The 15378-nt window shown below is 39.1% G+C and overlaps 1 protein-coding gene across 1 annotated transcript in view; it reads left to right on the plus strand.

Moving 5' to 3' along the window:
- Positions 1–556: 556 nt before the first annotated feature.
- Positions 557–15378, plus strand: part of nol10 (nucleolar protein 10) — a 31357-nt gene continuing 16535 nt past the window's right edge. The window contains exons 1-13 of the mRNA XM_034112145.2: positions 557–770; positions 1258–1303; positions 1394–1492; positions 1590–1667; positions 1751–1788; positions 3930–4066; positions 4235–4300; positions 4945–5005; positions 5483–5568; positions 6159–6237; positions 8138–8287; positions 9519–9585; positions 10888–10940. Coding sequence (XP_033968036.2) covers positions 705–770; positions 1258–1303; positions 1394–1492; positions 1590–1667; positions 1751–1788; positions 3930–4066; positions 4235–4300; positions 4945–5005; positions 5483–5568; positions 6159–6237; positions 8138–8287; positions 9519–9585; positions 10888–10940 — 1026 coding nt within the window. The 5' untranslated portion in view covers positions 557–704. The remainder of the gene's footprint in view (positions 771–1257; positions 1304–1393; positions 1493–1589; positions 1668–1750; positions 1789–3929; positions 4067–4234; positions 4301–4944; positions 5006–5482; positions 5569–6158; positions 6238–8137; positions 8288–9518; positions 9586–10887; positions 10941–15378) is intronic.

Genomic DNA, 15378 nt, shown 5'->3' on the forward strand with positions numbered 1-15378 from the left:
CATATATATATTAGCGCAGTTTAGGTTACCTTTCTTCGTATGTATTTCTGGTTTTACCACAGGTGTCGGCTTAAAAACTATTGTAATGTCATCCTTATTAATAAATAATAAATAAAAGCAGATAAATACATGTTTATTTTTATTTCATTTGAAACAGTGACAGCTAGCTAACCAACCTTATGTCTAGATAAATGTTATGCTAAACAAGTGTGCAACATAAAGATACCACTTTTGTGGAGTTGCAGACAATTTATAAATAATATTTGTAAACTGAGTCCCTACATTCTTGTATGGATATCATTTTGTATTATTTATTTTATCACAAGGAATTTTAATTGAATATTAGAATGCGCCATAGTGTGTATGAAATAGTTTCGCACACAAGAAAACATCAAATAGAATGGTGACTTTTAGGGCTGGATGCTACTAAAGAATTAACGTGAATTCACAAGATTTCAAATATACCAATTTTGGATTTTAATCCAAAGACTCCATTATTTTTGTATTTATTATTTAAACCCAAACTAGTTTGGAGAGGAGAGGGACCATGCTCAGTCACAGTAGTTTCTAGTCGGACCTATTTCGGAAAACTCACCCTCGCTTCCTGTTTTTGCCCCGGCCGCAGCAACAACGTGGATTCAATGCTGCTTGCCGGTGTGCAGTAACAGTGTTATGTGTGACCAGAGTCTTATTCATTTTCTACAATGCAGATATCTAGTGTGAATGACGTGAAGATTTATAATTTAAGTCATGGAAAATCTCTGCCTGAGGTAAGAAGCACGAAACGCTCGAGCGCACTTAGAGGGATGAAGTTACTGCTTGGCGTTCAATTCAGGAGCTAACTGTTAGCTCACACAGGTAGCCCTGACAACTGTAGCTCTGACAATGTGCATGGACAACGTTTCACTAACGAACAATATTCAAGAAAACACTCACTTGATATAATGTGTCATATAAATAAACTGACATTTCTTGCTTTATAAAGAAAAAAAACATTTGGGGAACACTCATTTTAGTTTTCATATCCCACAATGCACAGCTCATTTCAGTAAATGCTCCAACAGTGATATAGGCTTAAATTAACCCAGAAGAGAGTAATAAAAAAACATAGTTATAAGGTTTGAAAGCTGAAATAAAACCGGAAGAAATTCATATGAAACATAGCTATAAAGTTTGAGCTATAAGTGTTCCTGTAAGTATTGTTTTATTGGTTATTTTTATGACAATTCCTAATCACATGTACCTTTTTGAATGCAGTGGCTGTCAGATCGGAAGAAAAGGCAGTTACAGAAGAAAGATGTTGGTGAGTTGACCCATTCAATTTAATTATTACAGACAGGTTAATTGTATGTCTTTATTCCAACTAATGTAAGAATAATCTTATTTTTTCCAGACATTCAGCGCAGGATTGAGCTCATCCAGGACTTTGAGATGCCCACAGTGTGCACCTCCATCAAAGTGTCCAGGGATGGGCAGTTCATCCTGGCAACAGGTAAGACAAAGTGTGGACTCTAAAGTTAATGTCATGATAACATGTCATGGTGGATACGAAATAAAAAATAAACACATCTGTTTTCCTTTACTTTTAGGTACTTACAAACCCAGGATTCGCTGCTATGACACATACCAGCTGTCCCTAAAGTTTGAGCGCTGTCTGGATTCAGATGGTAAGTCAGTGGACACACCTTGATTTAAGGCATTCATGTCATCTCCGTCTTAATTAATTAACTTCTTTCTCGGTTTCTCACAGTTGTGGCTTTTGACATCCTGTCTGATGACTACTCAAAGGTAAGACACTCCCCCAACGCTTTATAGACGCTGTTGTAAACGTTTGATTTTATGCATGTTTTGTGTCATGTATCATTGTCATTGTTTATGGTTTGTAAATGCATAACATTGTCTTGTGTAAGGTTATCAGAAACTAGTAGGGATGCTCCGATCGAGATCGGCCGATACTCACTCTCTACCGATCGATCGGTGCTCTCCAAACATGCCGATCGCGAGAGCCGATCGCATGACGTAAAATACCTGACACTTTTCTCTGTGTGCGGCAAAACAAGCTCGCCAAAATGGCTTCACCGGTCTGGCATTATTTGAAGGTGTCCGAAAAAGACAGTAAAATAGTGGTATGCAACGTGTGTGAAGCAGAAATACTGCAGCTCCGCCCGCCGGACCGGTAAGCGCAGCAAAACACACACACAGGGAGAACCAGACTGCATTTCATTTCCTCATATTCCAAACGAGAAATTACGGTAGCAAATCACCCGGTTCTTTACGACCAGAACTATTAACGGGACACAAACCGGAGGAATCAGGCATGGAGGGAGGTGGCAGAGACAGTGGGTGAAACTGGTAGGTTTTCGCCTGTTTGGGGAGTTTATATATATATATATATATATATATATATTGGTCGCATAAAATCCCCGGGGTTTTTTGCTTTGTATGTCGGGGGCGGGAGATTCATGTGATTGGTTGTTGGTCGCGTTGCTCGCAAAAAATCCCCAAGCTTTCAGACACACCCAGCTCCAAGATTTTCAAGATTTTTGAAAAGCTGCTGTGTGGAGGTACCGTAAGAGTTAGACCTAACAGCTAACACACTTAGCTATTTTATCTACCTCTGGAACAAGCTAAACTAGTTATTATAAATATATGTATTCTTCATTGTCGGGTCACTCATTACTGGATCAGTGAGCTGCATGAGCTACTGACAGGCTGTCAGGAGAGGGAGAGAGAGAGGAAAAGAGAGCGCTTCCGCTAATTTCTCCCGTGTTATTATCCAAAGTGAATGTAAACTTGAATAATGTACATCATTTGAATGTAATAATTAAGTTGATGTTTGTGGAAGCTCCAGTGAATGAGCCCCATTAACTGAGTTTTAAACATCACTTTAAATGGAAGATTTAAAGTGATGTTTAAATCTTCCATTTAGACTCGATCGGTATCGGCCGATACTGATTCCGGCGATCGGCCCCGAAATTCGGGATCGGAGCATCCCTAGAAACTAGTATTCACGCCATGCCTTGAAATTGCCAACCACGTGGTAAACATTTTTATTTTATGCTTAATAAGCTAAGATAATTAGGGGAAATATATACAGCTCTGGAAAAAATAAGAGACCACTCTCATCTCTGCATGGATGGCAGCCATTCCATTCCAATGTCTGTTGAATTCCCACACAGAGAAATGTTGTCAGTATTTTATGAATACAATATAAAAAAAAAAAATCCACTCCAGCACACACCTAGAAATAGTAAAAGCAGAGAAACTGATAATTTTGCAGTGGGCTCTTAAAGGTGGGGTAGGTAATTTTGGAGGAACCAGCTCGAGATCGCTAGAATTAGAAAATACACTACCTGAACAAATCTGCCACTTCCTTACAGAGCCCCTCCTCCAACACACACGAACGCGCACATGACCAATGAGGGCACGAGATAAGTTTGTGCACAGATGGAAGGCTGACAGGCAGGGAGGCCATCCAGTTACTTTAGCCGGGCCGGCTCAGATGATTGGTCGTGCTTTTTACAGCACTACGGCTTCCTCAGATGAATTTTTGTTATGGATTTTTTGTCAAAGCCCTTAAGATATTCATTGCTATCGGGATGTTAAGAGCATTCCATGGAATATAACAAGTGTATCTCGAGCCTGTTTCTCAAACTTACCTACCCCACCTTTAATTTTCTCCGGAGCTGTATACAATTTCCCAGCATCACTCATTTTCAAAAATGTGTCTGATGAAATGTAAAGTGATTTGCTGACATATTCTTACACGAGGGGGTATTTAAGGAAAACATTTGTTATATCTCTGTGGTAAACAGCTGGTTATGGTTTGTATACCCTGCCTAACTTTTCTTTTGAAATGAAAATGCAATTAATAATTCTGTATTTTTGACACTTCTACCTTTTTAATTTCCTACCTGTTTTCCGTACAGTTAGTGTTTTTGCACTGTGACCGCTTCGTAGAGTTCCACTCGCAGCATGGAAGCTACTACAAGACACGTATTCCAAAGTTTGGACGGGACTTCTCTTACCACTACCCCTCCTGTGACCTCTTCTTTGTGGGGACGAGGTGAGAGAGAGTTGTTCACTATTCATACAGCTGCATAAGTTATGTGGCGTGAGATACGCAGTATTCTACTCCTGGCATGTTTTTGTATTCCTCCTGTGCGTGCCAGATAAATAAGCTGTTTTGGCGATACTGCTAATGTTTTTTGTTTTTGTATTTGTTCCTCTTCAGTTCTGAGGTGTTCAGACTGAATTTGGAACAAGGGCGCTTCCTTAACTCACTTCAGACCGATGCTGTGTGAGTATAACAATGTTGTTTACATGTGCATGATTCAATAACACTTGCAGATCTCATAAACCCTTAAATGTTTTCGTAATGTGTTTATCCAATAAAAAGCCTGACCTTGACTACACTGACTGTTCTCAGCACAAAGTTTGTCACCAGAGAGGTGTTTTCACATTCCTCTTATACTGAGGGAGCAGATGTCTGTGCTCTTCTCTAAAATGATCATACTCAGTGTTCAGTTTTTGATGTGCAGTTATTGTATATTTAACATCGCCATCTCAGGAACTGCCAGTTACAAAAGCTCACCAAAGAAAAGCTAACTACCCTTACTATTCTGTTGTGACGACTAGTCACAGATTTTGGTGCCAAACAGACTCCTCATCAGAGTCAATCACATACAGCTGAATGTCTCTGATGTTTCCTCTGACACAAGGAAATAGCGGCTGCTGAAACTCATTGTGAGCGACATCAGATGCAGGATTTCTAAATGAGATTTTTTTTTAAAACATTTAACATTTTTAAATGTATTCCAGATGGTGGGCTTTAACTCTAGTTGTATCCAGAGGAAAACATGTGTGATCTGTTATTAACTGACTAGCACTAAGGTGATTGCTGTCTGCTGATGTTCATGTTGCCTGTTTTTCTGGACTTCTCAGGGAAAACAACGTGTGTGACATCAACCCTGTCCATCATTTGTTCGCCACAGGATCCTCTGAGGTAAGCCCCATAGCAGGCAGTTTGGGAATGAGCCACCGGTTACTAGCAGACACAAGTAGAACTGTGCGTGTGGCCGTGCATTGATTGCTTATAGCATTGTAAAATATACAAAGATATAAACTACATAATAAAAACGAATAGAAACCCCTGGTAAAGCTTGAAATCTTTGGATTAAGACTTTTTATTTGTTATTGTATCCGAGTTCAAATAGAGAGTTCAGTTACACTGAAACAAGAAGTATCAATTCCATTGGCTGTGTTTAATAAAGTGGTTGATTTGAACTTATTTGTACGATTGTTCTGAAATGGGCCTGCTTAGATATTGTGTATTACAAACTATCTTCGCTGATGAACATAGGTGTGTGAAGTCATTTCTGAGTGTTAAAATTCAAAACGTTGTATCTCACTTCCAAGGATCTAGAAACATGGGAATTGCATTTATCTGACTATCTCTGTCCTCTCTTCTGTTTATGACCAGGGGAGGGTGGAGTGCTGGGACCCTCGTGTTCGGACCAGAGTGGGCAAGCTGGACTGCGCTCTGAGCAGCCTGGCTGAGGGAGCAGAGTATGTACCATGTGTGCCACACCCAGAACACGTTTCTATTCAGCTAACGATGCACATGTAGCCACATTTCACTTTTCTCCCCCACCTGTTCCTCTGCAGCACAAAAACAAGCTGCGCATTATTACAGTACACTTTGAGATGTCCAGCTTGTATAGGGTTCACAGTTTAACCCTGTGTCATATCACCAACTGTGAAGATTACTAAGTGACTTTTTTACCTTTTTAGGTCAACTCTATTATATACAACCAATTGTTTAGGATTAAATTAAGCACAACATGACACAAATCATGTGTCACAAATAATTTACATGAGCACGACATTGTTAACATATATTGCATTTCAAATGCCTCTCAAAGTATTATAATGATTCATTTACCTTAAAACGATATGCAATTGTATGTAAAATGGTGAATACACCCTCTACGGTGTGTTTTAAAACACTGCAGTGTATTATTATTTTGTAGTTTTGTTTCCCATTGTAAAGCGTCCTTGGGTCTCTTGAAAGGCGCTATTAAAATTATTATTATTACCATTTCATTTTTTAGTATTTTGCCTCACTAGTGTTATTCTCATTGTGTTTTTGTTGACAGAGTTCAAAGTTTGCCCTCCATTACCGCTCTGAAGTTTAACGGCTCCCTCACCATGGCAGTAGGCACCAGCACAGGACAGGTGAGCCAAAAAAGTAGCATTTCTTCCTTGAAATGTCTATAAACCTACCCCATTTTATTTATTGTGTTGAGTTGTGTACTTGCATTATCGCAATGTTTTCACCAATTTTCCAACTTAGAGAAATCTCTAATTTTAGTCAGTTTCATTTATGCCAACCACAAATCTTGGTTGTTTTTAACTTTATATTTCTCCCAGTTGAAGGATTTAAGTCATCACATGTCTGGATGTTACATTACCAGAGAAAAAAGCTGAAGAATCATTTGCAGCATGGTAAATGATAAATGGACTGTATTTATACAGCGCTTTTCCAGTCTGTATGACCCCTTAAGGCTCTTTCACATATTCCTACAGACACTAACATTCACACACCCTTGTCCCTGCCCAGGGATAAATCAATGTGTTGACTAGATTGGAAGACGACCGCACTACTTCATAGCCACAGTCGTATCCTAACAGTTAGGATATAATAGCACAGTTATTAAACCTCCTTGTCAACATAAACACACACACGCACAAAACATTTAGCAACCCGCGAAATACCCACCCACACACACACAGTACGTAGCTACAGCTGTGCCGCTGGCTGTGCCTGCAAATTCGCGGGTCTAGCTATGTACTGAGTGTGTGTATTTTGCGGGTTGAGTGATGCACAATGGCATCCCGTGGAGGAATTCTGAAATGTTTTACCGTTACATCACAAAAACGCACAGCAGAACCAGACCCTGGAGCGCCGGTCTCTTTATTTACTTACTCCTCTTCATCCCCTATGGGTAATAAGACTGAGAAGAGAACCCTCCATCGTATTTAGTCCTTAGCAATATGCTGCGCCTCTCCCCATGTAGGGATGGGTACCGAGCCCCGGTGTTAAACGGGCCCCGGGCCGGAAGACAGTGGTAACGTTAAGCTCCGACGTTATCGGACTTTTTATCGGTACTGGAGACATTTAAAAAATGTATGTCATATGTATTATTGCTACATACACATTATATCGCAGTTTTAGTTTCGCCAACTCCGTTTCTAATATGAGACTACAACATGCGTCTATGATGTATTTTTGAGCTTTCCAATCCAGACGAGATCTCTCTCTCCCGTCTATGTGCGAGGGGGCGGGCCGTTTGTAAAGGTCTCCTGACTGTGTTTCAGACTGTCATCCTGGTTAGTGGTTACTCTGGGTTCTGTCTTCAGGACAGTGTTGGATTTCTTTTGTTAATTGGATGGGACTTGATTGAATTCAATATTAGAGTAATTTTCTCGTGTGTGTGTTTGGTTAAATATATTTGGCCTTTGTTTATGTGATTTACTCAAATAAAAAGGTTGATGAATTATCATCTAATGATTTGTATGATGTTTTATTTATGTTAAAGGTCACTTTGAATGATTTTAACTAATGATAATGTAGAAAAACTAACATTTTAAAATCGGGACGGTCCACATTAATTTCGGGATGGCTTAGATTGTATTTCGGGACGGTTCCGGGAGGATGGTGAAAAAAGTTAGTCGAGAGCCCTGCTCTAAACACTGTTTATAATATTGCTCATGGTATAACCTCCTTACCAAGATGATCCACCATGATCGCACACTACTTCACAACCAACCTCTAACTTTGGTTTTTGGTTTATATAAGATACCCATAGTAGCAGAACATTTTATATTGTGTGTTTCCTGAGATTAGTTTTCTAATAAAGTTGTGACTGATGTCATTCAGTCTCTAAAAAGCCACACTGTTCTCAAAACAAACTCTATTTTGACTAAAAAGGTCAGGAGCAGCAAGTGCCCTGTGATGTGGCCTCTGTTAATACATGTAGCCATTACTGTTGGTTTGAATGATGGTAGCATTTTTCAGAAGGAAATGGATGCGTGAACTACAGCAGCGTTATGAACCCTTTGCTTTGTCTTGAAGGTGCTGATCTATGACCTGCGCTCCAACCAGCCGCTGCTGGTTAAAGATCACTTCTACAACCTGCCAATCAAATCAATCAACTTCCACGACCCACTGGACCTGGTAGTGTCTGCCGACTCCAAGATTATAAAAGTCTGGAGCAAAGACACTGTAAGATTCAACAATGGTCACTACAGCAGTGGTTCCCAACCTTTTTTTTACCAAGGCACACCTGAAAATATTTCTCGACCCCAAGGCACACCAACTTCTCGTAGATTTAAAAACCACTTCAGAGCTTAAACTACAAACAATAAATACACCATCAATTGGTTTTCAAATGTGTATTTAATTTAATAGAACATTTTATAGAACAAATAATCAAATATAAGTCATCCTAAAAACCATATAATCCATCATATGGAACCAGACTAAAAACCACTGAGTTATTATTTTACATTTGGATTTCAAAAGAGGTAGGCCTATGATAACTTACAATTAATAAAAATTATAACAGACTAATCAGTTTAAACGGCAAAACTAAAATAAAACTATGATAGGCACATGTTAGTGCGATACCTGTGCCTGCTTTTGGGAGCAGAGTCTCTTTATGCGTGGGGGGATAGTGGACAGCGCAACGTGGATGTCCTGCTCCACTGACAGCCTGGGGCGGGTCTTGTTTTTGACATGAAATGCGAGTGAGTAAACCGCCAGCTCGCACAAGTAGGAGGTTGGAAACGGTAAAAGCACGTTGATAGCACTCTCTGACAGGGATGGATACTTGTGTCCCACAAGCAGCCAAAAGATATCCAGAAGGAGTTCACCGCGCTTCAGTTTCAGGGAGCGCTCCATAGCTCTGCGAGTGCATCCTGAGCTCTGCTATTTAAACTAGTGGCTGATATTAATGAGGATTAAACGGATCCCGCATACAATCGAAGTCTTCATTCATAGGAGGGAAATATGACTCAAACCTCTCCTCCAGCACTCTCACTCCTCTTATATTATTTTGGCGCGAGGATAAAAAGCTGCTCTGCACGCCGTAAACAATGACGGCTGATGTAAGTCATGGGAATTTAAGCAGTCGGTATTTAATATTTGTAAATATGAGCAATATATGTTTTATTAGCTTATCAGCTCCATTGTACATGTAATAAAAATAAAGTTTATATGAAGTAAAGTTTAATAAGTGAGAACAAAATGTGGAACGTAAAAAGATCCTGCGGCACACTAGTGTGCCGCGGCACACCGGTTGGGAACCACTGCACTACAGAACCTGACCTTTGCTTTATGTGGATGATGATGATGATGTGTTTTCATATTTGTATATTAGTTTTTTTAAACAACCTTATCAGGGCTGGACTGTCTAGATTGCTGTTTAACTTTTATTTATTCTATCTATTCACAGGGCAAGGCTTTCTCCTCCATACAACCTCAGACCAACATCAATGATGTTTGCATCTACCCTAATTCAGGTGAGAACAGTCCGTCCAAGGATAATAAAACATAAGATAATGTTTATATCTCTTATTTATTCTTTATTTGATCATGCTGGACAACACAAGTGTCGTTGTAGCAGTTGGATTAAATGCTTTGAATTTAATTTAATTTTTTTAAACGATAGTAGCAGTTCTATTTTATTGTGGTTCTTCTAGTTGTACAAAAAAGAATGAACATAAAACAAGGCTTTGAAGGGCAAACGAAAGACTAAAAAGGTGCATGCCGTTGCCTAAGCTTATTTTATGTTTACCCGTTTTACACTTTCTACCTAATATGCATCATTGAAAGTACTACATATAGGCTATACAAACACGAAGCAGGAAACCGAAAGACATTTAGAGTTTTAAGAGTTGAATCACAACATAATAGTCATATTTCTGTGCTATTTGTGTTAACCTTATTATTTATTTTTAATATTAAGGGATCTACATGTTGCTTATTCCTTATCACAACCATTTCATAAGATAACAGATGCATCTATTCTTTGTTTTTGTCCTTTTTAAAGTTTTTAAATACATACGGACTATCTCTAATTTCTAATAACCTCTCCATACAGTAACAAACCTTTTTGTGCTTGAAAAACTTTCTGTGCGGTTTAAAGTTCACTAGATCCTTTTCAAGCATGTAGGGTATTAAAAAGTACATTGATTGATTTACACTACTCAAAGTTCTCCTTTTTTAAGCATGAACATTGGATTCCTAAATACATTGCACTTTATAAAATTGAAGAATGGAAAAAAACGATACAAACCAACATAAATAGTGACCTAAGTGTATTGGGACTGATATGGTCCCTTTTATAAATGAGTGGTCGGGAGGAATAGAAGCAGTCTTTCACCTCCAGGGGGCGCCATCTTCCAGTAAAGTTCATACTGTTGGGAGTTTTGTCCGTCATTGAAGTTATCATTGAAATCATAAATGTGTTTTTTATATTGTTTTCATCCATTATACAAACTGTTAAAAAGCAGAGAGCTAAAGACCCCTTCCTACATTTTATTTCACACAAATTCTTATTTATTTTTCCTTTCAGCTGCCTAACAGGTTTAACAGTTTTCTGGTAGGCAAGATTTGCACAAAGTCATTCTATCCTTAAAAGTCCCATTTACTTCTCGGCATACCAGTAGCGTCCCAAGGCTAATGGGACATTCCGAGTGTTATTGGACCTTCAAATATTCCCAAGCGGAACTAAATTCAGTGTTTACACCACAGATGGCACTCTATTAATATCTTCCCACGTCCTCACATTGTTTTGCCTGCATCCTGTGTCCTCTCGTCAGGTATGCTCTTCACTGCCAATGAGGATCCCAAGATGAACACATTCTACATGCCGGTGAGTCAAGAGGCATCTGCACTCCTCACTGTTTACTTAACAGCACGCAGGTCACACTCTCATACTGTTGCTTTTTCATACGAATACCCAATTGTGCAACAATAATTGCTCTAAGCAGAACAGGACTGTTTGTACTAAGCTTATTCAGGTGTGTAAAAAGGACATGTGTGGGCGGAATTAAGCAATAGATTGTTGGCAGTTTGTTTTCACACTCAAGATTGTGGTGCTCACAAGGACGCAATATCACAAGTAAAGCTGCTGAAGCGCGTTGTTGTCAACAGACCGTCCTGTGACTCTGATATGATCTGACAGCGAGGTTATTATAGAGTAGGTGTGTGTTTACAGTACACTACAGTTTGCTTTGTGTAAATGGGTTCATTCCAGGAATGATGGACGTGGTCGTTCTGCATTTAAGCACATGATATCCTGCATTAAAAGGGTCACAAGAATCATCTTCAGGCCCATGCTTGTATTTGGAGTTCTTGGGAATATGGCTGCATGCTTTAATTGTATTGTATGTCTGATTATACCTGTTTACACCCTCTGCGTTTAAGCACATGTCTCTTTGTGGCTTTGGGTTATAAATTCAGTTTGCCACAGTTCTATACAATACTGTGTTTATAGTTATTTGTTGAACTGGTCATTTGGTTTTATCAAGGGCTGGGCGATATATTGAGTAAACTAAATGTATCGCAGCCTTTTCTACGCACGATGTATGAAATTACTATATCGCGAACAATCGAGTATAAATTGTCCCGTAATTTTTTTAAGCTGCTGGCCTGAGACACACAGACAGAAAAAGCTCAGGTAAACGTTACACAAACTCAAGTTCAATTAGGCTATTTATATAAATGTGTTGGAAATGCATGCTCCATTCACGGAAACGCTGCTGCATATCGAATCAAGCGTTAGGCAAGGCAAGGCAAGTTTATTTATATAGCACCTTTCAACACAAGGCAATTCAAAGTGCTTTACAAAAAACGAAAGACATTAAGAAAATGGCATTAAAAATCAGTCATTAAAATAAACATTAAAAGAAAAAATACATGGATAAAAGTTACAGTGCAGTTTAAGATGTGAATAGTTCAATTAAAAGCAGCGGCAAAAAGAAAAGTCTTCAGCCTGGATTTAAAAGTAGTAAGAGTTGCAGCGGACCTGCAGGTTTCTGGGAGTTTGTTCCAGATATTTGGAGCATAATAACTGAATGCTGCTTTACCATGTTTAGTTCTGACTCTGGGGACAGAAAGCTGACCAGTCCCTGAAGACCTGAGAGATCTGGATGGTTCATAGTTTAGCAGGAGGTCAGAAATATATTTTGGGCCTAAACCATTCAAAGCTTTATAAACCAGCAGCAGTATTTTGAAATCTATTCTTTGACACACAGGAAGCCAGTGTAAATACTTCAGAACAGGAGTGATGTGATCCACTTTCTTAGTGTTAGTGAGGACTCGAGCAGCGGCGTTCTGAATCAGCTGCAGCTTTCTAATAGATTTTTTAGTGAGATCTGTGAAGACACCATTGCAGTAGTCCAGTCTACTGAAGATAAAAGCATGGACAAGTTTTTCCAAATCCTGCTGTGACATTAGTCTTTTAATCCTAGATATATTCTTTAGGTGATAGTAGGCTGATTTAGTAACTGTTTTAATGTGACTGTTGAAACTCAGGTCAGAGTCCATGACTACACCTAGATTTCTGGCTTTATCTGTTGTTTTGAACATTGCAGACTGAGGCTCAGCACTAACTTTTAAACGTTCTGCCTTGGCTCCAAAAACCATCACCTCAGTTTTATCTTTGTTTAATTGGAGAAAGTTCTGACACATCCAGTCATTGATTTGTTCAATGCACTTACTCAGTGTTTGAATTGGAGCATAGTCTCCTGGTGAAATTGTTACGTACATTTTTGTGTCATCCACATAGCTATGGTAACTTATTTTGTTGTTTTTCATTATCTGAGCCAGTGGTAGCATGTAGATGTTAAAGAGTAGAGGCCCCAAGATGGAGCCTTGAGGTACCCTGTTACCTGAATTTACAGCCAGACTTCAGCCAGCATTGGAGAGGGTTTATAAAAAATAAATAAAAAAAACAGCTCTAACCACCGAGTTATCTGGCAGCCCGAGAGCTTTTGACTTTTAGCGAGCCGTCATTTCACCTCCTTGAACGGAAACAGTTTCTCGTTTGATGAAACTGGGGTTGTGGTCGTATTGTAAAGAAATGAGCCTTTTCCTAACCTCGATGTGAAACGTCATGGGGTCAAAGAAAGATGATAGGAGAATTCATTAGGACTGCCGGGCTTTATAAACGTAAAACAATGAAAAATATATTTTTCTTTTCTACGGTTGGAATTTAAATAAAAAAGTAAAGTGAACCTTGTAAAAAATCATAATCTTGATTATTTGGGTCAATAATTGATATCACGATTATAATAATAATTCCTTACATTTATTATAGCGCTTTTTCAATGACTCAAAGCGCTTTTACATATACACACATTACACGTATATCATACATGCAATGGTCAGATACTGTGGACAATACCCACAGGAGCAAGTTCAGGTGAAGTGTCTTGCCCAAGGACACACCGGCTTTACAGACGCAGCAGCGGCGTGTCCCCCCCCCTGATCTGATGATCATTGCACAGCGCACTGCGCCACACCGTCCATCTTCACGCCTCGAGGTCATCGAGGTCATCGAGGCTCTTTTACAAGTACACGTATTATACATGTACTGTGGACAATACCCACAGGAGCAAATCCGGGTGAAGTGTCTTGCCCAAGGACACAACGCAGTGGCGGCAGGAGTGGGTTTCGAACTGGAGTTCCCCAGCACTCCCCTTGATCCCACTTGATCTGATGATCGGATGCACAAATCACTGCGCCACCCCGTATTAAAAACGATTATCCATTTACTTCGAAAACATCCATTTATTGAAAAAAAAAATGTTAATAGTATGTTTTTAACTGTTGATTACCCTGAACTTTAAGTATAATTCAAATGAAAAACCAATAAAAAAAATTAAATAAATAATAGTTTTATTTCGATGTTGTTTTCATAATCGTTGCAAGCCAAAATCGTAATTGCGATTAAAATACGATTAATTGAGCAGCCCTGGTTGCTTGCACACACCCTCCAGTCCACGCGTATGATTCGACATGAATCCCAATCCGAATATTTAAAAAGTTGTGTGTATGATAACTTGATATTATAAGACGTAAATTAATTCCAGTTAAATGTAACTATTCTTATATTTGATACAGATGCATAGGAGTGGTAAGGTTAGTCCGGGGTATCATGAATAGCGCTAAATGTCTTAATATAAAAACCCTCTTACTGGTGTGATAGGTATGGAAAGGGATTATAAAATATCGCCATATCATGTCACCCAGCTCTAGTTTCAACATAACCTTATAAACCTTCGAAAATCAAATCCTTTATCAATTAGGAATTGCTGTTAACAATATAGGCCGTTTGGCTTGGGCATGTTAAGATACAACATATTACTGCATTCTCTGAGAAATGAAGCATATGTGTAGCTATGCGATGAGTCGAGACATTTTGTAATTTGCCAAGTGCTTCATGTCCTGAGGGGACTTTTATGTTGTTTATAATCTCAGATATCAATTTTCTTGGAAAAAGCCAGGACTAGACAAGCCTGTGCATTTAGGCGTGTGAACAACCTGACATTATGCTTCTCTAATGTTTCTACGTAGAAGAAATGCTCTCACTAACAGCTCTGATTGTGTCTGTTGCACAGTTTATCAGCTGGAAGCAAAGCAGTGATTAAACTAAAGAATGACCAGGTGCTGGAGGCTAGACTTTGTCCCCAATGTTCGACTTCACATGACGTCAGCATGGTAAAGCATGACTATTCAAGTTGACTCTCTCTGTTTGGTTTTATGTAAGCAAAAGTAAGGAAAGTGGCTGATTTTGTGTAAATAGCCAAACACTTATGGTGTCGCTATTTTCAGCCGGGTGCAAAAAAAAAACAGATTTTATTAAATGGCAGCCTCCAAAGCTACGATGGAATGCCAGAAAATACTTACATTTCACCCTAAAATTGCAAAAAAATCGAGGCCTTACTCTGTTTGACTGCCAACTAAGTTATTAAACAAGTGTCCTGTTGATCCCAGAACTACAGCGATCGGCTCAGATCCCGCCTACATTCAGGTGGTGCTATAATGATGGTATTCTGAATGTATCTGAGTTTTGATTATCTCATCAACCCTCGAACCGATCTACTTTAAATTTCACGAGATTGTTGCAGAGGACCAGTTTGAATACACTGCAACGCGGGAAGTTATTTAAATCAGCAGTTCTGTAGAAAACACGGTCAGCCCAGCCGGAATTTGGTTCACGAACAATGCAACATGGCCCTGTCCACTGCAGCACTTTTCAGTGTGTTTTCTTTCGCAAAAAATAAATGCCATTGTGTTACCGGGGA

The sequence above is a fragment of the Pseudochaenichthys georgianus genome, chromosome 22 (assembly GCF_902827115.2).
Source record: "Pseudochaenichthys georgianus chromosome 22, fPseGeo1.2, whole genome shotgun sequence".
NCBI lineage: Eukaryota > Metazoa > Chordata > Actinopteri > Perciformes > Channichthyidae > Pseudochaenichthys > Pseudochaenichthys georgianus.